The sequence below is a fragment of the Somniosus microcephalus genome, chromosome 14 (assembly GCF_052327205.1).
Source record: "Somniosus microcephalus isolate GS21.2 chromosome 14, FLI_Smic_1.0, whole genome shotgun sequence".
Taxonomy (NCBI): domain Eukaryota; kingdom Metazoa; phylum Chordata; class Chondrichthyes; order Squaliformes; family Somniosidae; genus Somniosus; species Somniosus microcephalus.
The window spans coordinates 97,439,955-97,457,239 of record NC_141000.1 but is presented as its reverse complement, the minus strand read 5'-3'; the positions used below and the strand labels follow the sequence as shown (position 1 = coordinate 97,457,239).

Here is a 17,285-nt window from a genome sequence, read left to right as displayed (position 1 = left end):
AAAATTGTATTACAATTGTGATACATAGTTAATGCGCCCTGTATTGTACCTCACACTTGGCTATCTTTTTGTGTTCAATGCAATACAATGCAAAATGTACTGAGAATAATTTCACTACTTGCATATTTATCTTGCTCTACAGTTGGTGGTATGCAGGTGAGCAAGGAAATAAGCAAGCGATTGTGGTATTTTTAATGGCAGATTGAGTTGGTAGCTTTTACATCAATGTAAAGCAGTTTCAGGTGTGCTTAGACATGAAAGTAGAAGTTTAACTTGCGTCAGATCCCAATCTAAAGCCAAGTAGTGTTAAATTCCCCTCCCCCTCCCACCAGAGATGGTCTAACAGAGATCAGCTCCATAATAGGAAATATAACTCAAGAAATATTGCAGAATCAGTAATACTGAAGTAACTGTTGTAACAGTTAAATCATTTATCTTGCTGCCTCAGAGGAGGAGCTAGAGCCGCCTAACGCCTGTTTCAGGCCCCATTGCCAAATTGGTCTGTGACGGCCAGCAGCATATACCGTGCATCCTGCGGTCGGTTTCTTCAGGCGCTCCATAGGCAGTCCCTTTTAAGGGCGTGAAGAAACTGACCACAGCATCCTTGTTCTCCCTTCTAGTTAAAGAGGTGCATTGCTGTATGAGTTTTAAAAACATCAGCAATTTCTGGGAATTAGGGCTCTCGAGTTATGAAGAGATACTTGCAGAATTGAACTTTATTTTATTGGAGAAAAGAAAATTATGGAGGCGGGGGTGGCGGGATGTGTGATCCAGGTCAGTCAGATGCTAACACAGATTATAGACAACATGGGTTATTTGACTTGAGATGAAAAACTAGACGACATATATCTAAAATTATTAAGCCTCGAGGCGAGAAGAAATAAAGTTTTCCTCCACAGTAGTAGATAAAAGTAGTCAATGCTATGTCAATTATTCACCAAATAGGAGCTGGATGCCTGTTTAGTTGGAAATTGAATTTGAGTTTATAGAAATAGGTTTTGCTTGAACTAATTAAATCCTCTGAAGAACACAATGGCACCTGTGCTGCTGGGCCTGAAGAGGGGGTGACATCTATAGCGGCCAGCAAGCCTGAAGCGAATAATGGAGATGAACTTTGCTTAATTACTTTTTGGACATTTTAATATGTGTTTATAATCAATATATCCTCTAGATATACAGCCATACAGATTGAAATTCAGTAACACGTGATATATGCAAAACTGATCATTGCTTACATAAAGGTTTGTTCATGCAGTTGCTGCGGGTAAAGAAAACACTAATAATATTAAGGGTAAAATTCATCTTGGATGGTAGTGCATTGCTAGCCGGCCCAATTTTCTTTTCCATTATATTTACTATGGAAAAGATATTAAAGCCATAGAGAGCACACAGGGTAGGTTCATAAAGATAATGCCAGAGATGGGAACTATAGTCATTAGGAGAGTCTAGAGACACACAATATTTTCAGTGCAGCAGAGAAAGATACTTTCCCATCTTTTATGGGAAAAGTGAATAAATATTTGAAGCAGAGGAAGATCTAGGCCTATAGGGAGATAACAAGGCAGTGTGATTAGTTTTTGATTGCTCTAGCAAAGAACCAGCACAGGTACAATAGATCGTGTGGTCTCCTGTGATGTAAACGTCTTCACCTCAACTCATTAAACCTCCTTTCCTTCGAATCCACAACCATCTCTCAATCCTACCCTTCATATGAACTACCCTACCCATAGCCTTGGTCATCCACTCAACATGGCCATCTCTCATGACCTTCATGCATCTGTGGTCATCATCTCCAGCCAGACGATCTTTGACATTTCCTTGTCCCCCTTACTACCCAGAGCCCTCCTCTCTCCTCCAATCCAACATTGCCAACAGTTCCTTGTCTTCAGGCACCATCCCGCCCCCTTATTTTATGCTGGGCTTTTGCTAATAAATACTCAGCATAATGTTCAAGTCATGTGCAGGCATTTACTTCATCTATTCTACAGTGTGTGATTGGTGCCTGTGCTTTGTTTCAGATGTATTAGCTAACCGAGCACACTAACATTCAAGGGTAAAGTATATTGGTTAGCTGTAGGATTCACTGGTAGCTTGCTGGGATTCAAGAGCTAGATCTCCCTCAGCCACATCTGGGACTGTGATGACAACTTTTAAGTTGCCTCCTCCCATGCCTGGTACAGAAGACACTTCTTAGGGGTGGGGCAACATTTCGCCTAGGGTTTAACAGATCCTTTGTGACTTTTCTGTCAGTAATGCTGACACTTATAGTAATTTGATAGATGATAGCTCTGCTTTGCCTTTTTTGTGTGTGTGTTTAGTTGAAAGGAATTGCTGCGACTTAGGCAAAGCAGCACCAAGCAAGGTACATGACCAGTATGGGGATTGAACCTGCACCCTTTGCACCGCTAACCAATAGAGCTAATGAGCCCCCACTAACTGGCTCCTAATTGCAACTCAAAGTTGATTTTAACCTTCTCTCATTTCCATCTATGGCCTGAAAACAAAAAAAAATGTAAAAAAGCCAGTATGGAATATCATTCCCTCAAACCTTATTAATGTACAATTTGTGTTCAACCACTATTTCTGCAGCAACATATATAAAAGCTCTTACTCGTCTAAGGAAATTAAACCTATTTAAAGGAGGTAGACAAACAAGCTTTCGGTGAAAACCATCTAGGTTCAATTACGGAAAAATTGATAGGGGCAAGAGGGTATACAGTATCATGGGTTGAAGATGTATAATAAGCATTGACATGGTTACATTGAATGAAGGAACCACAGATTAATTTAAGTATGATTTTTTGATGAGATCCCTTCTTGCAGTACAAGCCATTTCTTCCCCTTTAGGGTAACAATCCAAACATAGTGCAGCCTTTATGGAATATTGTAAGAAAAGGCTCATGGTGCTAAATGATCCTCATTAACATAATTCGAGTCCTGCTGGAATAAACGTGATTTCAGCTTTTGGTGATGTAGTTAACTTTTTTTTGACAATTATCTCAGACACCAATGTGTTCCCAATGTGTGTGTCATTAGTACAGACCGGTACAGCTTGATGATTTGCATAAACCTAAGGTGCATTTACATGTACAAGTTTAGCATCAGTGCAAAAATGTTTTCACTTTGCATTGTTAGTAAACATGCAGTATTGATCAGGAGTCAGACCCCAACCTGACTTTCGCGCGCAGTGGAATGAGATTCCCTGGAGGAAGAAGTCTCGCACCACTTCCATTTGGCATCATCCGTAGTGTCGATCCAATGTAGTGTTTAAATCTAAATTTTAAAAGTGCTCGGAGGATCTTTTGAACCATTAACACTTTTTAAACATTACATTGTTAGCGAGTTGGCACTCTCCCCTCCACTTTCTACACATATTTAAAACATGTTAATTGTTGACAGAGAATGCACATGCACACACCAAGCTCTTTCCTGGACAGGACTGTTGGAGCTCTAGCCAGGCAGGAGCGAAGCAGTATGAACCAGGTACTGCCTGACTGGATCCCAAACTGCAGCTACCAGTCTCGCTGTAGTGTAAATGCACTCACTATTTCACTTCCATCAGTTTTGTCCCAAATAACAGACTTCAAACCCATTCGCCCTGGACTGAAGATACGAATGAAAGACTGGTCAATCAGGAAAATCGATCCTTTTGTGATGAAGAATGGGTCAAGATCATTGCAGACAGCTGCATTTTATTTTAAGATTGATAAAGAAGTCAATGTTTAATCCTGACCAAAGGACAAATGACAATTAAAAATTGCTCTTCAAAATTTAAATATGGATTCTTAAATTACATTTAAGCAGTATTGTGACGAATAACGTGGCTTACTTCATTGACACTTGAAAATTTCCCCTCAATTTTCCCTATTATGGCTTTATTGCTGCCATCCACTGCCACACTATTTTAATTCAGTCAGGGGGATGAGATACTTGGGCTGTAAATTTGTTCAGTTATCATCAATTCTGATTCACAATCAAACAATAGGCAGTGAGTGAACAATAGTCCTGCTTTGTAAACCTTACACAACAGAATAATTTTTCTCAATTCTGCTGATCGATTTGCCACTTTCTAATCTATTGTGCTGCATGCAAATACATATGATTACTTGTTGAAGATTCTGATCAACAAAGACCCTAAATAATGCTCACATGGATTGATTACATTTAAACCTTGAATTTGGATACAGGGACAGTGGCTTATTTTTCAAACATAATGCATGTGGGCAATTATAGTGATTTTAATTACATCGTATTGGACTCCCTAACTGATCCTCCAGATGCCTCATAGTATTAATGGTTGAACATCTGTCTGGGTAACTCCATTTCAAAGTAGGAAAACATTTACTCAAAGCTTGAAAAATACTCGTAAAGGCAAGTAACTTAAATGTAGTGGTATCTCACTGGAATAAGCAGGAAGATGAAAATGAGCCAAAAACTACATTTTTAATTGTGTACCATGCTCAAATGTTCTACAAATCATTTTAATGAATGGAAATATTATGGATTACATTTTCTTATCAATTATTCAGTAAAGCATTCTATTTTTGTGTGTATGTAGCAATCATAGGTAATTGGTTAATTAGAACTTGTTAAATAAATTGTTCAGGGTTTTCTCAAATTGAATTTCCCAGCTCCAAATGGCATGGCATATTGTTCCCTTTAGATCAGGCTGCTGCTCTACATACACATTTTTAATGTGCAGTGAATGTATATTGTAAATATTGGCAATTAAATCAAGATAGCCCAATTTAACACAAATTGAAATAAAATCAAGCTTTTTATTTTGCAGTGCCAAATATACCTGCAGAGATTGATCTGAAAAGAATTTCATGCCACGTTGGTTGAAATAAGACTTACAGAAAGTTTAAAGATTTCAAAATAGTTAGAAAATATTCCTTTCTATCACTCTATAGTAACATTTTAAGTAATATACTAAGTTTTTCATATCATTTTTAAATTTCATGGGGTGGGGGATTTTCCATTTTGAATGTATAACTGATTGAGCAGTATAAAGCTACAATTTAATTGTACCATGCATTAAAAAAATGAAAGTTATAGATGTAGTTGAAGTAAATTTAACTTGGACAATGAGCATGGACAAGTACAAAATCCAAAGCCTCAAGCAAAGTTAGAGAGTGCAGTTATGCACAGGCCTAATTAGCATCAGGCAAAACATTTAGCAAAACCTTTTTTTGCAGGTAGCTCAGTAGCTGCTCTTCCTCTTGGTTTGGCAGGCCCCCAAGGCCTGTCCTCATGCCCAATCTAGCACGACTTCCTGGTGGATGTTATGAAATTTGCCTCCCACATACAAGTGACCAAGCGGCCATAAATACAGTTCTCGGAAGTGCAAAGAACTGCCCTACTGGAGATGCATAGAATTTACAGCACAGAAACAGGCCATTCAGCCCAACTGGTCTGTGCCGGTGTTTATGCTCCACACAAGCCTCCTCCCACTCTACTTCATCTAATCCTATCAGCATATCCTTTATTGCTTTCTCCCTCATGTACTTATCTAGCGTCTCCTTAAATGCATCTATACTATTCGCCTCAACCACTCCCTGTGGTAGCAAGTTCCACATTTTAATTACTCTCTGGGTAAAGAAGTTTCTCCTGAATTCCTTATTGGGTTTATTAGTGGCTATCTTATATTTATGACCCCTAGTTTTGGACTCCCCATATGTCCCCATCAGAAAATACATTTTTGTATCCTCTCAGAATAGTGCACAAGTGGAACAGATTCCCTGAGAAGGTAGTTCATTCAGAGTCGATTAGCTTCTTTAAAAAGCAGCTGGATCATTATCTGTTGAGAACAGGAATTAAGGATTAGAGTGATATTAACTATGTTCAATTTTCTTTCAAGGAAGGCTGGAGAAGGAACTTAGTGTAGGGGATCAAGTCTATGATAGAATAATCATACATAGGCTTTAGATGGAGCAGGCTTGAGGGGCCAAATGGCTTTTTGCTGGTCTGAATTTTGTTAATGTTCTTATTTAGTTCTTAAATTCAGGAGGGAAAAAATTAATTGAGGCCAAAAGCAAACTACTGCAGATGCTGAAAATCTGAAACTGAAACAGAAAAAGCTGAAACAGGTCAGTCGGCTTCTGTGGCGTGAACACAGTCTATGTTTTAGGTGCGTGCCCATAATCCAACTGAAAAATAAGAGGTATGCATATTAATCCCATCATAAGAGAGCAGGAGAGAATATATTTTAAAAAAATTCCACTGCCTCTATTTCTGATCATATTGATATCCATCTCTTATTTTTTTAGTTCTGATGAAGGGTACACAACTGAAACATAGACTGTTCTCCCCACAGGCGTTGATTGACTTGTATGTTTCCAGCTTTTTCTGTGGGGGGGGGGAAATAAAAGTAAATTTCCAGTACCATTGTTTGATGGACTTTGGTTTTGAAGACAGAAACTTAATATTTTAATCTAATACTTTTAAATTCTAGCAATTGAATCCACTATTTTATGAGTTATTTTAGTCTTGCAAGACGGAAATTCAGATTAGTGAATAAGTCAATTTGTATACCCAGCATACAGGTTGAATTTACATCCACTGCAGTCCTTACAATTAAACTGTCACTAAAGAATTTATAAAGGTCAATCTTCAAACAGATTTTCTACTGATTTCTCACTTTGGAAACTATTCAGGATTCATGTCATTCTAAAGATCATCGAAAGCATTCACCATCACCACTGTGGATGGAATTGAGCTGAAAACATCCCTATGGTAACAGTGTAGGTTTTTAAAACCTTCACCAGAATCGTGGTGTCTCTTCACCCATCTGTACAGAGCAAAAGGCTTTTAAAACTTTTTTGTTTCGATCCCGGCCGAAGTCCGGGTTTCAAAACAAGGATTGGTAGTTTACTGAAAAACAAAGCAGTGGTCCTTACCTCCTAACCCACTTCTGCTCACTGAAAACAAAAGCGCTACAATCCATCCCTGCGTTTTTTACAAAGTGTGCATCAAAAGTAATTACAGAGCTGCTGCTGAGGAAAATGTTAAAAACATTTATATTCTTAAATCACCTTCCGAAAGCCTGTCACAGACCCTGCATTTCCATATTACACAGATGCAATTATTGCATTGTGGAATTATTTGCATACCTACAACAAAACATCATAACAGGTCAGGAAATATTCCTGACTTTTACCCCTGTGACAATCCTTTCTAAATAATTTTTTTTGTAACTTTCATGTGGGTTACTTTGCAATTTGCTGTTTGCATGTTTAATAACACATTCATATAATTACCTCCTCTACATAAAATCCTGAATTACATTCACAAATCCAAAAGAGACCAGTGTGAGAAAACAGCATTTAAAAATATTTATAGTATTTTAAATATGACTGGAAATAAGTGCAGTAATGACTCTAAAAATTTATTTGTTTGACACAAAATCATTTTTACAAGTATTTCCTCTATCCAGAGTCTAATTGGAAGCCTTAAGGGAACTCCGTGAACTGAGCTGTCAAAACATAACATGGACTTTGCTGCATTCCTGTATAATTAGACAGATGACTATGCTAACAATCACATACACAATGCCAGCTGTTTAAAGCTTAATGCTTCATAAGCACTACCATCCTTTCAAGGTACCAGACCATATGGCAATCATAGGAAGTTTTCATTTTTTGCTTAAGCTATACCTGTTATACACAGGCTGAAACCTTGTTAACTCTGAGTGAACAATTTGAACCAATTTGTTCTCTTTTTGAAACATGTGCCAATGAATCCATCATGTGTCTGCTGCAAAGCATATAGTGTCAATGTTTGTGTAACTGCATACAGTGCAAACTTAGATTCTAATTTAAAGATGGGTGAAAGTCGAGAACTAGTTATATTTGGAGATAAGTAATTGCAGCTGAATTATAATACTGAAGGGTTTTGCCTTTAACCGAGTGATGTGTTGAGGTTCTCATTAGTGACAATGAGTCACAAAAGCCACAATGATATAAAATACCAAGGTTCCATTTCCTGTCATAGGCCATCCACCTGAATAGGAAATAAAAGATTATGAATTAACATTTTTAATTCTTTAAATAAATGACTCCATTCTATCTTAAAAACAAAATGATCAAAGTCAGACTCTGTAACACCATTTTTATAATGAAATTACATTATTGATGTTTTCATAATATAATCAGTGAGGTTTCTGTCATTTACATGAAATTCATGGGCACAGAAAACCCAACGTATTCAAAATGTTGGTTCTCGAATACTCCTTTAAAATATGTGCTAACTTTAAAATAAAACTGAAAATACATTGGACATAATCTAAGCACAACTGGTGGATAGTAAACTAACAATCAGCATAGAGCTCCTACTTGGTTATAGAGCTGATCTCTGCTATTCCACACCACTGTGGGAGCGAGATGGGGATCGATTGTCAAGATACATTTTTTTTTTAAAGTCATGCTAAATTTGATAAATAAACAGCGCTTTAATGTTGAATTAATTTTGATGAATTGGGTCATGAGAGGAAGGTAGATTTAAGCAAGTTTAAAAATATACTATAAAAATTGCTTATTTTTGTTAAGCAAGTGTGAATTTGGGCAGCTATTCTGCTCATTTCCTTCAATTTTAATTACAAGGCTTATTTTTAATGAATGGCAGATGATATTTAGATCATCCATTTTAGTTGATGTCCTAGTGATGGAACTGGATTGGGGTCAACGGATACAGCTGACGTCTCAAATCACCAAATGCTCAGGCACATGACGCTAATGGTATGTCATGATTGGCCTAAGATTCTGAAATATTGCGCAACACACTGTTCACTTCAAACACATGCACCTGTCCTCGATAGTACATTCAATGCGCTTAAATAAATTGCATGCAGGCTTGTAAAACCTTTATTGGTTTTTGTTTGAATGACAGCCATATCAATTCTGATTACGTTTTTCTCCCCGGATATGAATTAATGAATGGTGTAGAAAAAGACTATTACTACCATAAGGCACTGTTATTTAATGCAACCAAGCTGTGTAGGCAGATTGACCAGGGCTGGATATTTTATAACTAGCTTTGCTGGTAGTAGGGAAGCTTACCTTTTCCATCGGGGGAAATTTCAATTAAGGGAAAGGAGGTGATTATAATTTTTAAAAAGCCATTTTGATTTTTTCAAATGTATACATTTAAAACACTTTATTTCACTGTTTCCAATAGCCACATGAATAGCAGTGGAAGGGATAACAGTTATAAGGAGGCAATGAGCTAAAGAACTGGTAACTTGAAAGCTATCAAATTATCCGAATTGCATCCAACTGAAATCTGGGGCATCAGGAGACTCTACTTATTTTTAGGCCTTTTCACAGTATCTCAACCTACTTTTATGAGATTTACTTTAGCTGTGAAACATCAAATGGTACACATCAAAATAAGCTTACCTGCTATAAAAAGTTGAATTTGGGAATAATTGTAGTCAGGTTTAATTTTAAATTTCTCATGTGTAAGTCATGTGAAATGTCTAAAAATTGAAAAAGCATAGAAAGCTAAGGCTGCAGTTACACTGAAACTACCAGTGTCTGTGTACTGCACTGGCAGTCGACTGACTTGAGTTATACCAGCAACTGCGATTGCATTGAAGTTAGCCACAAGGATACTCTGCACTTTCACGCCTGGATGAATGCAGAGAGCTTGGTTCCCTGGATGGTTAATTTTTAATGTTAGCAGAGCACAGACGGGAGACACTTGTTTTCTTCTTCACTGGTTACACTGAAAACTGATGTTGCCTACTGAATGTATCTTTTGCATTGGACTGGAGTTATAATCCAAATATGTATTTGGGGTGGGGAAAAAGAAAGCACTTTCACACGCCCTCTGTGAAAATGTGTACTTGCTCTTCCACAAGTGCAGTGCACACTGCGTTGTGTTTTTTGTTTCCTTTTTCAAAAGGTTACACAGGCATATCTCTCTCTCACACACACAGCCAAGCACTGGAGTCAACTGGGTGTAGTTAAAACAATAGTTTTTATTAAACACAAGGGAGAATGGAAAAAGCTAAAGTGGTATTTAACCGTGCTGGGAAGTTACTATGCTTATTCAAATTCTGAAACTCTAAGGCCATTCCAAGTCCTCTAATGTTGTTATTCAGTAAAGCAAAAGAAGGCAATAAAAGATCAGCATTTTCCAAGCCTAGAGTGCCTGGATTAATGACATCTCTCTAACCAGACTGCACTTACAGGCGTCTCTGTGGCCCCACTGTTTCTGCAACAATCAATCCCAAAGCATGCAAGTCTACAACACTGGGTCTACCTCCTCTACACCCTGGCAGCCATTCCTCCAACCCACCCCTCCCCCATATCACTTGCAAACACTGTACCTTCTGATCCAAGGTCATCTATCTTTGCTCACTCAGCATAATCGCACCGTAAACGTAAAATGCCATTTTACCAAAAAAAGGCAGTACTTTCAAAAAAGGGGGTGGGGGAGGCAATCCAGGACATGGGCGGGCTGTACGCTCCGCCTACCTGATGGGTCCAGCGAAAGCCCTGAAACATTTCCACAGTCAAGCTTTATCTAAATATTTTGTGTGAGTTGCCAGTGCTGGGCAAGCACACACAGGCAGCTTGCCATTGGAGGGAGGGGGCAGAGAATCTGGTGGCTCATGCATGGGACTGAGCCAGGAGTCAGGGCCCAAACGGATAGAGGCAGTTTGGGGGAGGCCACTGAGCAGCAGACCTTGAGATTTTTGTTGGGCCAGGAGCAGCATTCATTCTGGTCCTACAAAAATCACTGTTTTAAAAAACCTTCTGGAGCTGTTTTGTAAGTGGCCACTCAGTTCCTGGTAACAATAGGAAGCGCATGCATGGCACATTTTATTATTCATTCATGGGATCTGGGCGTCGCTGGCAAGGCCAGCATTTATTGCCCATTCCTAGTTGCCCTTGAGAAGGTGGTGGTGAGCCGCCATCTTGAACCACTGCAGTCCTTGTGGTGAAGGTACTCCCACAGTTCTGTTAGGGAGGGAGTTCCAGGATTTTGACCCAGCGCCGATGAAGGAACTGCAATGTACTTCCAAGTCAGGATGGTGTGTGACTTGGAGGGGAACTTGGAGGTGGTGGTGTTCCCATGCGCTTGCTGCCCTTGTCCTTCTAGGTGGTAGAGGTCACGAGTTTGGGAGGTGCTGTCAAAGAAGCCTTATTCAGTTGCTGCAGTGATGGTACAGACTGCAGACACAGTACGCCGGTGGTGGAGGGAGTGAATGTTTAAGGCGGTGGATGGGGAGTCAATCAAGCGAGCTGCTTTGTCCTGGATGGTTTTGAGCTTCTTGTGTGTTGTTTGAGCTGCACTCATCCAGGAAAGAGAGTATTCCATCACACTCTTGACTTCTGTTTTGTAGATGGTGGAAAGGCTTTGGGGAGTCAGGAGGTGAGTCACTCACCGCAGAATACCCAGGCTCTGACCTACTCTTGTAGCCACAGTAGTTATGTGGCTAGTCCAGTTAAGTTTCTGGTCAATGGTGATCCCCAGGATGTTGATGGTGGTGGATTCGATGATGGTAATGCACTTGAATGTCAAGGGGCGGTGGTTAGACTTTCTCTTGTTGGAGATAGTCATTGCCTGCCACTTGTGTGGTGTGAATGTTACTTGCCACTTATCACCCAAGCCTGAATGTTGTCCAGGTCTTGCTGCATGCAACCACAAACTGCTTCATTATCTGAGGAATTGCAAATGGAAATGAACACCGTGCAATTATCAGCAAACATCCCCACTTCTGACCTTATGATGGAGGGAAGGTCATTGATGAAGCAGCTGAAGATGGTAGGGCCTAGGACACTGCCCTGAGGAACTCCTGCAGTGATGTCCTGGAACTGAAATGATTGGCCTCCAACAACCACAACCATCTTCCTTTGTGCTAGGTATGACTCCAGCCAGTGGAGAGTTTTCCCCCCAATTCCCATTGACTTCAGTTTTACTAGGGCTCCTTGATGCCACACTCGGTCAAATGCTGCCTTGATGTCAAGGGCAGTCACTCTCACCTCACCTCCGGAATTCAGCTCCTTTGTCCATATTTGGACCAAGGCTGTAATGAGGTCTGGAGCAGAGTGGTCCTGGCGGGACCCAAACTGAGCATCAGTGAGCAGGTTACTGGTGAGTAAATGCCGCTTGATAGCACTGTCAACGACACTTTCCATCACTTTGCTGATGATTCAGAGTAGACTGATGGGGTGGGGTAATTGGTTGGATTGGACTTCTCCTGCTTTTTGTGGACAGGACATACCAGGGCAATTTTCCACTTTGTTGGGTAAATTCCAGTGTTGTAGCTGTACTGAAACAGCTTGGCTAGAGGCATGGCTAGTTCTGGAGCACAAGTCTTCAGTACTACAGCTGGAATGTTGTCGGGGCCCATAGCCTTTGCTGTATCCAGTGCGCTCAGCCGTTTCTTGACATCACGTGGACTGAATTGAATTGGCTGAAGACTGGCTTCTGTGATGGTGGGGACCTCAGGAGGAGGCCGAGATGGATAATCCACTCGGCACTTCTGGCTGAAGATGGTTGCAAACACTTCAGTCTTGACTTTTGCACTCGCGTGCTGGACTCCGCCATCATTGAGGATGGGGAAGTTGATGCAGCCTTCTTTTCCTGTTAGTTGTTTAATTGTCCACCACCATTTACGACTGGATGTGGCAGGACTGCAGAGCTTTGATCTGATCCATTGGTTGTGGGATCACTTAGCTGTGTCTATAACTTGCTGCTTCCGTTGTTTAGCATGTATGTAGTCCTGTGTTGTAGCTTCACCAGGTTGGCACCTCATTTTTAGGTACACTTGGTACTGCTCCTGGCATGCTCTTTTACACTCCTCATTGAACCAGGGTTAGTCCCCTGGCATGACTGAGTGAGGAATATTCCGGGCCATGAGGTTACAGATTGTGGTGAATACAGTTCTGATGCTGCTGATGGCCCACAGCACCTCATGGATGCCCAGTTTTGAGCTGCTAGATCTGTTCTGAATCTACCCAATTTAGCACGGTGGTAATGCCACACAACATGATGGAGGGTGTCCTTAGTGTGAAGACGGGCCTTCGTCTCCACAAGGATTGTGCAGTGGTCACTGCTATCAGTGCTGTGATGGACAGATGCATCTGTGACAGGTAGATTGGTGAGGATGAAGTCAAGTAGGTTTTTCCCTCGTGTTGGTTCTCTCACCACCTGCTGCAGGCCCAGGCTAGCAGCTATGCCCTTCACGGCTCGGTCAGTATTGGTGCTACTGAGCCACTCTTGGTGATGGACATTGAAGTCCCCCAACCAGAGTACATTCTGTGCCCTTGCTACTCTCAGTGCTTCTTCCAAGTGGTGTTCAACAGGGAGGGGTACTGATTCATCAGCTGAGGGAGGGCGGTAGGTGGTAATCAGTAGGAGGTTTCCTTGCCCATGTTTGACCTGATGCCATGAGACTTCATGGGGTCTGGAGTCAATGTTGAGGATTCCCAGGGCCACTCCCTCCCGACTGTTTACCCCTGTGCCGCTACACCTGGTGGGTCTGCGCTGGTGGGTCTGCCCAGGGATGGTAATGGAAGAGTCTGGGACGATAGCTCAAAGGTATGATTCTGTGAGTATGACTATGTCAGGCTGTTGCTTGACTGGTCAGTGGGACAGCTCTTCCAATTTTGGCACAGGACCCCAGATGTTAGTCAGGGGAACTTTGCAGGGTCGACTGTGCTGGGTGTGCCTTTGTCGTGTCCGAATCTGGTGCCTAGGTCGATGCCGGGTGGTCCGTCAGTTTTATTCTTATTGTTTTTCGTAGCGGTTTCTTACAACTGAGTGGCTTCCTAGGCCATTTCAGAGGGCAGTTAATAGTCAACCACATTGCTGTGGGTCTGGAGTCACGTATAGGCCAGACCAGGTAAGGACGGCAGATTTCCTTCCCTAAAGGACATTAGTGAACTGGATGGGTTTTTATGACAGTCCGGTAGTTTCACGGTCACAAGTACTGATACTAGTTTTTTAATTCCAGATTTATTTAATTAACTGAATTTAAATTCCCAGCGGCCATGGTGGGACTTAAACTCATATCTCCGGATCATTAGTCCAGGCCTCTGGATTACTAGTCCAGTAACTTAACCACTACGCTAATGTACCCTACGCTGTGTTCCATCCTTTGGTACACAAAATGCCATTGGGTGTGGGAACTTAATTTAAATATTTTAATAAGGCTCCTGCCCGTTACAGGTGGGAATGCTAGATGCCCATTTCAAGGCCTGCTTGACGATCTCATTGAGTAGAACGTGATGGCTAGCGGGTAGATGATTTTTTTTATATATCACTTTTCAACTGGCCCTATTTTCCAGTGTAAACAGGACAGGTGGCAGTTGAAAATTGCCCCCACTGTATTTTGGATGATGTGGAAGCTGGCTAATATGCACATGGTATGGGCTACTCTGGAAATTTCATTTCATGGTGGCCAGAGAAGCTAGACAATTTCAACCAAACCTTGCGCATCAGTGCACTACTATCTGCACTACTAGGGTGGGGAGAAGTTATAGGCACATAGGAAGTCACATTGAAAATGACTTCATCAAATTGTATCTTATGAAGAATACAAAATTCAGAATGTTTCTTTATCAAAACATCTTTTTGAATAAAAGAAATCAAAAGTACTTTTCTATTAAAATACTACCAAACACTCAGGATGAATGTTAATTCCTAAAACATATCTAAATTGTTGTGAATGAGGTGGGCATGCCCACCACCCCTTAAGCATGGTAGGTGAGAGTGGGATAGCTTGTGATATGAGGATGATTATTGCAAACCCACATTCAACAACCCACATTTATAATCACAAATTTCTAAAGTTTAAGATGTGCTGTCACAAGGATCTGGTTTATCTGTATACCATGAACCAGGAGACCTACCCAATTTGGAAAAAGTCATTGTCCATCAGCAGTCATAACATGAAGTCTATCCTGTGACGCCTGCAGTAGTATTTCTACACTAAGGTCTAAAAATTCAGTTGCTTTGCACTTCCCGTTAGCGCCCTAGTACCCGGGCGCGGCGCTGCCAACGCCTCCCGCGAAATTCAGCGGGAGGTTAGCGGCGGCGGTAACTGTTAGCACCCTGCGGCGCTGCGCCGCCAGCGATGACGTCATCACCGTTCGCAGCGCCCTGCTCGCGCTCCAGCCACGTTCTTCGGTAGCGCCCCCTGACTTACTGCTGGACGCTATGTCCGACAGGGTCGGGGGGCCTACCTGCGGCCGGGGCAGCGCTAATTAAAGGCGAGGTGCCGGGCGGCCATTTTTGTTGCTGGCCGCCTGCCAGCACCTGCCCCTGTTGCCGTCCCCGGCCTCCTGACCAGCCCTCCCACGGAGTGCTGGCTGCGCTCCATGTGCCCGGCACTTCTCTTGAGTGCCGGGCTCTTTTGCCAGCACTCCAATCCCTGGTGGCCCAGCTGGGCCCCGGGTCGCGCTGCGCAAGGCCCCTCCCCTTTAAGAAGGGGAGGAAGGCCTGAAGTACCTCGCAGTGCCCCAAAAGGGAGGCGGGGCGCTTCCAGTAGCACCCCGCTTCCCTCTTGGGGCGCTACCGAAGAATTTCAGCTGCGGGGGCGCTAAAAGTAGCGCCCCGGCGAAGTTAGCGCCCCAAAGGGGGCGCAACTCAATTTTCCCCCTAAAACCCTAATACACATAATATTCTTATATTCTACAATTAAGACATGTCCTAAAATTTCTTGATTGATTAAAAAAAATGACAATCTAAAAGAAAAGTTGCACATATGGAAAATCAGAAGGTCTTTTAGTAGATAAAACTTGAGCTTAAAAAATCAGATAAAACAAATTTCGACTTTATCAGATGGAGACTGGCTCCTCTAAGTTAGTTGCAGCAATCAGGATATTATTTTGGTTAATAGTGGCTTCTTCTATCTTTTCACTATTTTCCTCATACGCTCCCTTCGGCTCTAACCATCCCTCTGGATTTTTGCTGCATTTAAATGTGTTACTGACTTCAGAGACACAGCAGCTCACTGCATCTTTGATCCCACTACGGTACTTGTCTTTTGTTGGTGTTAATGGTGTATTTTCCCACTCCACTGTGGTACAGAACAGGAATGGAACAGTCATACCATCTAAACTAGGCTGTGTGCTGCTATTTTGAAATTCTGTTGGCCCAGGTGTGATAGAAATGGATTTCTTTTCTAGTTGCTGTGACTTGGTTATTGAGCATTTAGAAGTCCTGTGTAAACTGTATCGTCTATTGTCTTTATTCACTGAATCTGGTGCAGCACGCACAGCTGTTTTTTTGTATAGAGGCAGACTTTGCCTGTTGTGACATCTATCATAATCCCCCTGACCATCTAAGTACTCGATGCTTATGACAGCTTCCTCATCTTCTCCGCTTGTTACATAAGCATAGTTGATAGCTCCCTCTTGCAGCATACTTGGATCACTTCTCATTTCAAGTGAATCAACCTTTGAGCAGATGTCAGGGGAGTGATGATACATGACGTAATGAAGTCCATCTCCTTCTTCATTGGCCATTGATGTCAGCGTTATACCAGTAGCACTGTCATCATCGCTTTTCTGCCTTTCGCGCTCCTCCCCTAAGAAACAAACAAATGTTTATGTGACATGAAAACAGAAAATGCGTGAAATACATGGCAGCTTTTGAAGGAAAAATCCAAGTTAAATCTCCAGTTATACTGCCACTTTTGGATCACTGCAAAAGTGGGGGGCTGATGACAACCACACGTGGACTGCCTGTGTGCTAGTTCACCGAGAATTTGCCAGCTAATGTCATCATGAAGACAACCGAATGCCCGAAAACGGCCTCCCGGACTGCAAAGCATGAAAGCATCGAACATGTCAACTGCAAAAGTATAACTTTTGGTTGTAGGTTGTGTTGATAGGGTGAGATGAAGAGGGGTAGAAGGAGGTTCGTGTGGAGCATAAACATCGGCATGGACCAGTTGGTCCGAATGGCCTGTTTGTGTGCTGTACATTCTATGTAACTCTGGAATCCGGCTCAGTCCCGATTCTGGCGTGAAACAGTGAGCCGTGAGATCCCTGCAGAGAGGCAGCGTCACACAATGGCCCAACATTTGTGATCGGAGGCTTCCCGCGGGCGGATGCCTCCGACCTTTAAAGTATCTACGCATTTACCTAGTGGCCCGGGAGATATGGAGTCTTGCGATCCTGGGTCTCTCCGGGAATGTGTGGGCAGAGGCCCACGTATCCCGGGGCACATGCAGTTCGCAAGCCCCTGGGATCATGTGGACTGGCCCAACCAATAGAAGAAGGGAATCCCCATTCATACTTATGGGAGTTCCGTACGTACAGAATCTC

The 17,285-nt window shown here is 42.0% G+C and overlaps 1 protein-coding gene across 1 annotated transcript in view; it reads right to left on the bottom strand.

Moving 5' to 3' along the window:
• Positions 1–4,424: 4,424 nt before the first annotated feature.
• LOC147107743 (proto-oncogene tyrosine-protein kinase ROS-like) overlaps positions 4,425–17,285 on the bottom strand; it is a 281,208-nt gene continuing 268,347 nt past the window's right edge. Inside the window, exon 44 of the mRNA XM_086007024.1 lies at positions 4,425–16,543. Coding sequence (XP_085863150.1) covers positions 15,792–16,543 — 752 coding nt within the window. The 3' untranslated portion in view covers positions 4,425–15,791. The remainder of the gene's footprint in view (positions 16,544–17,285) is intronic.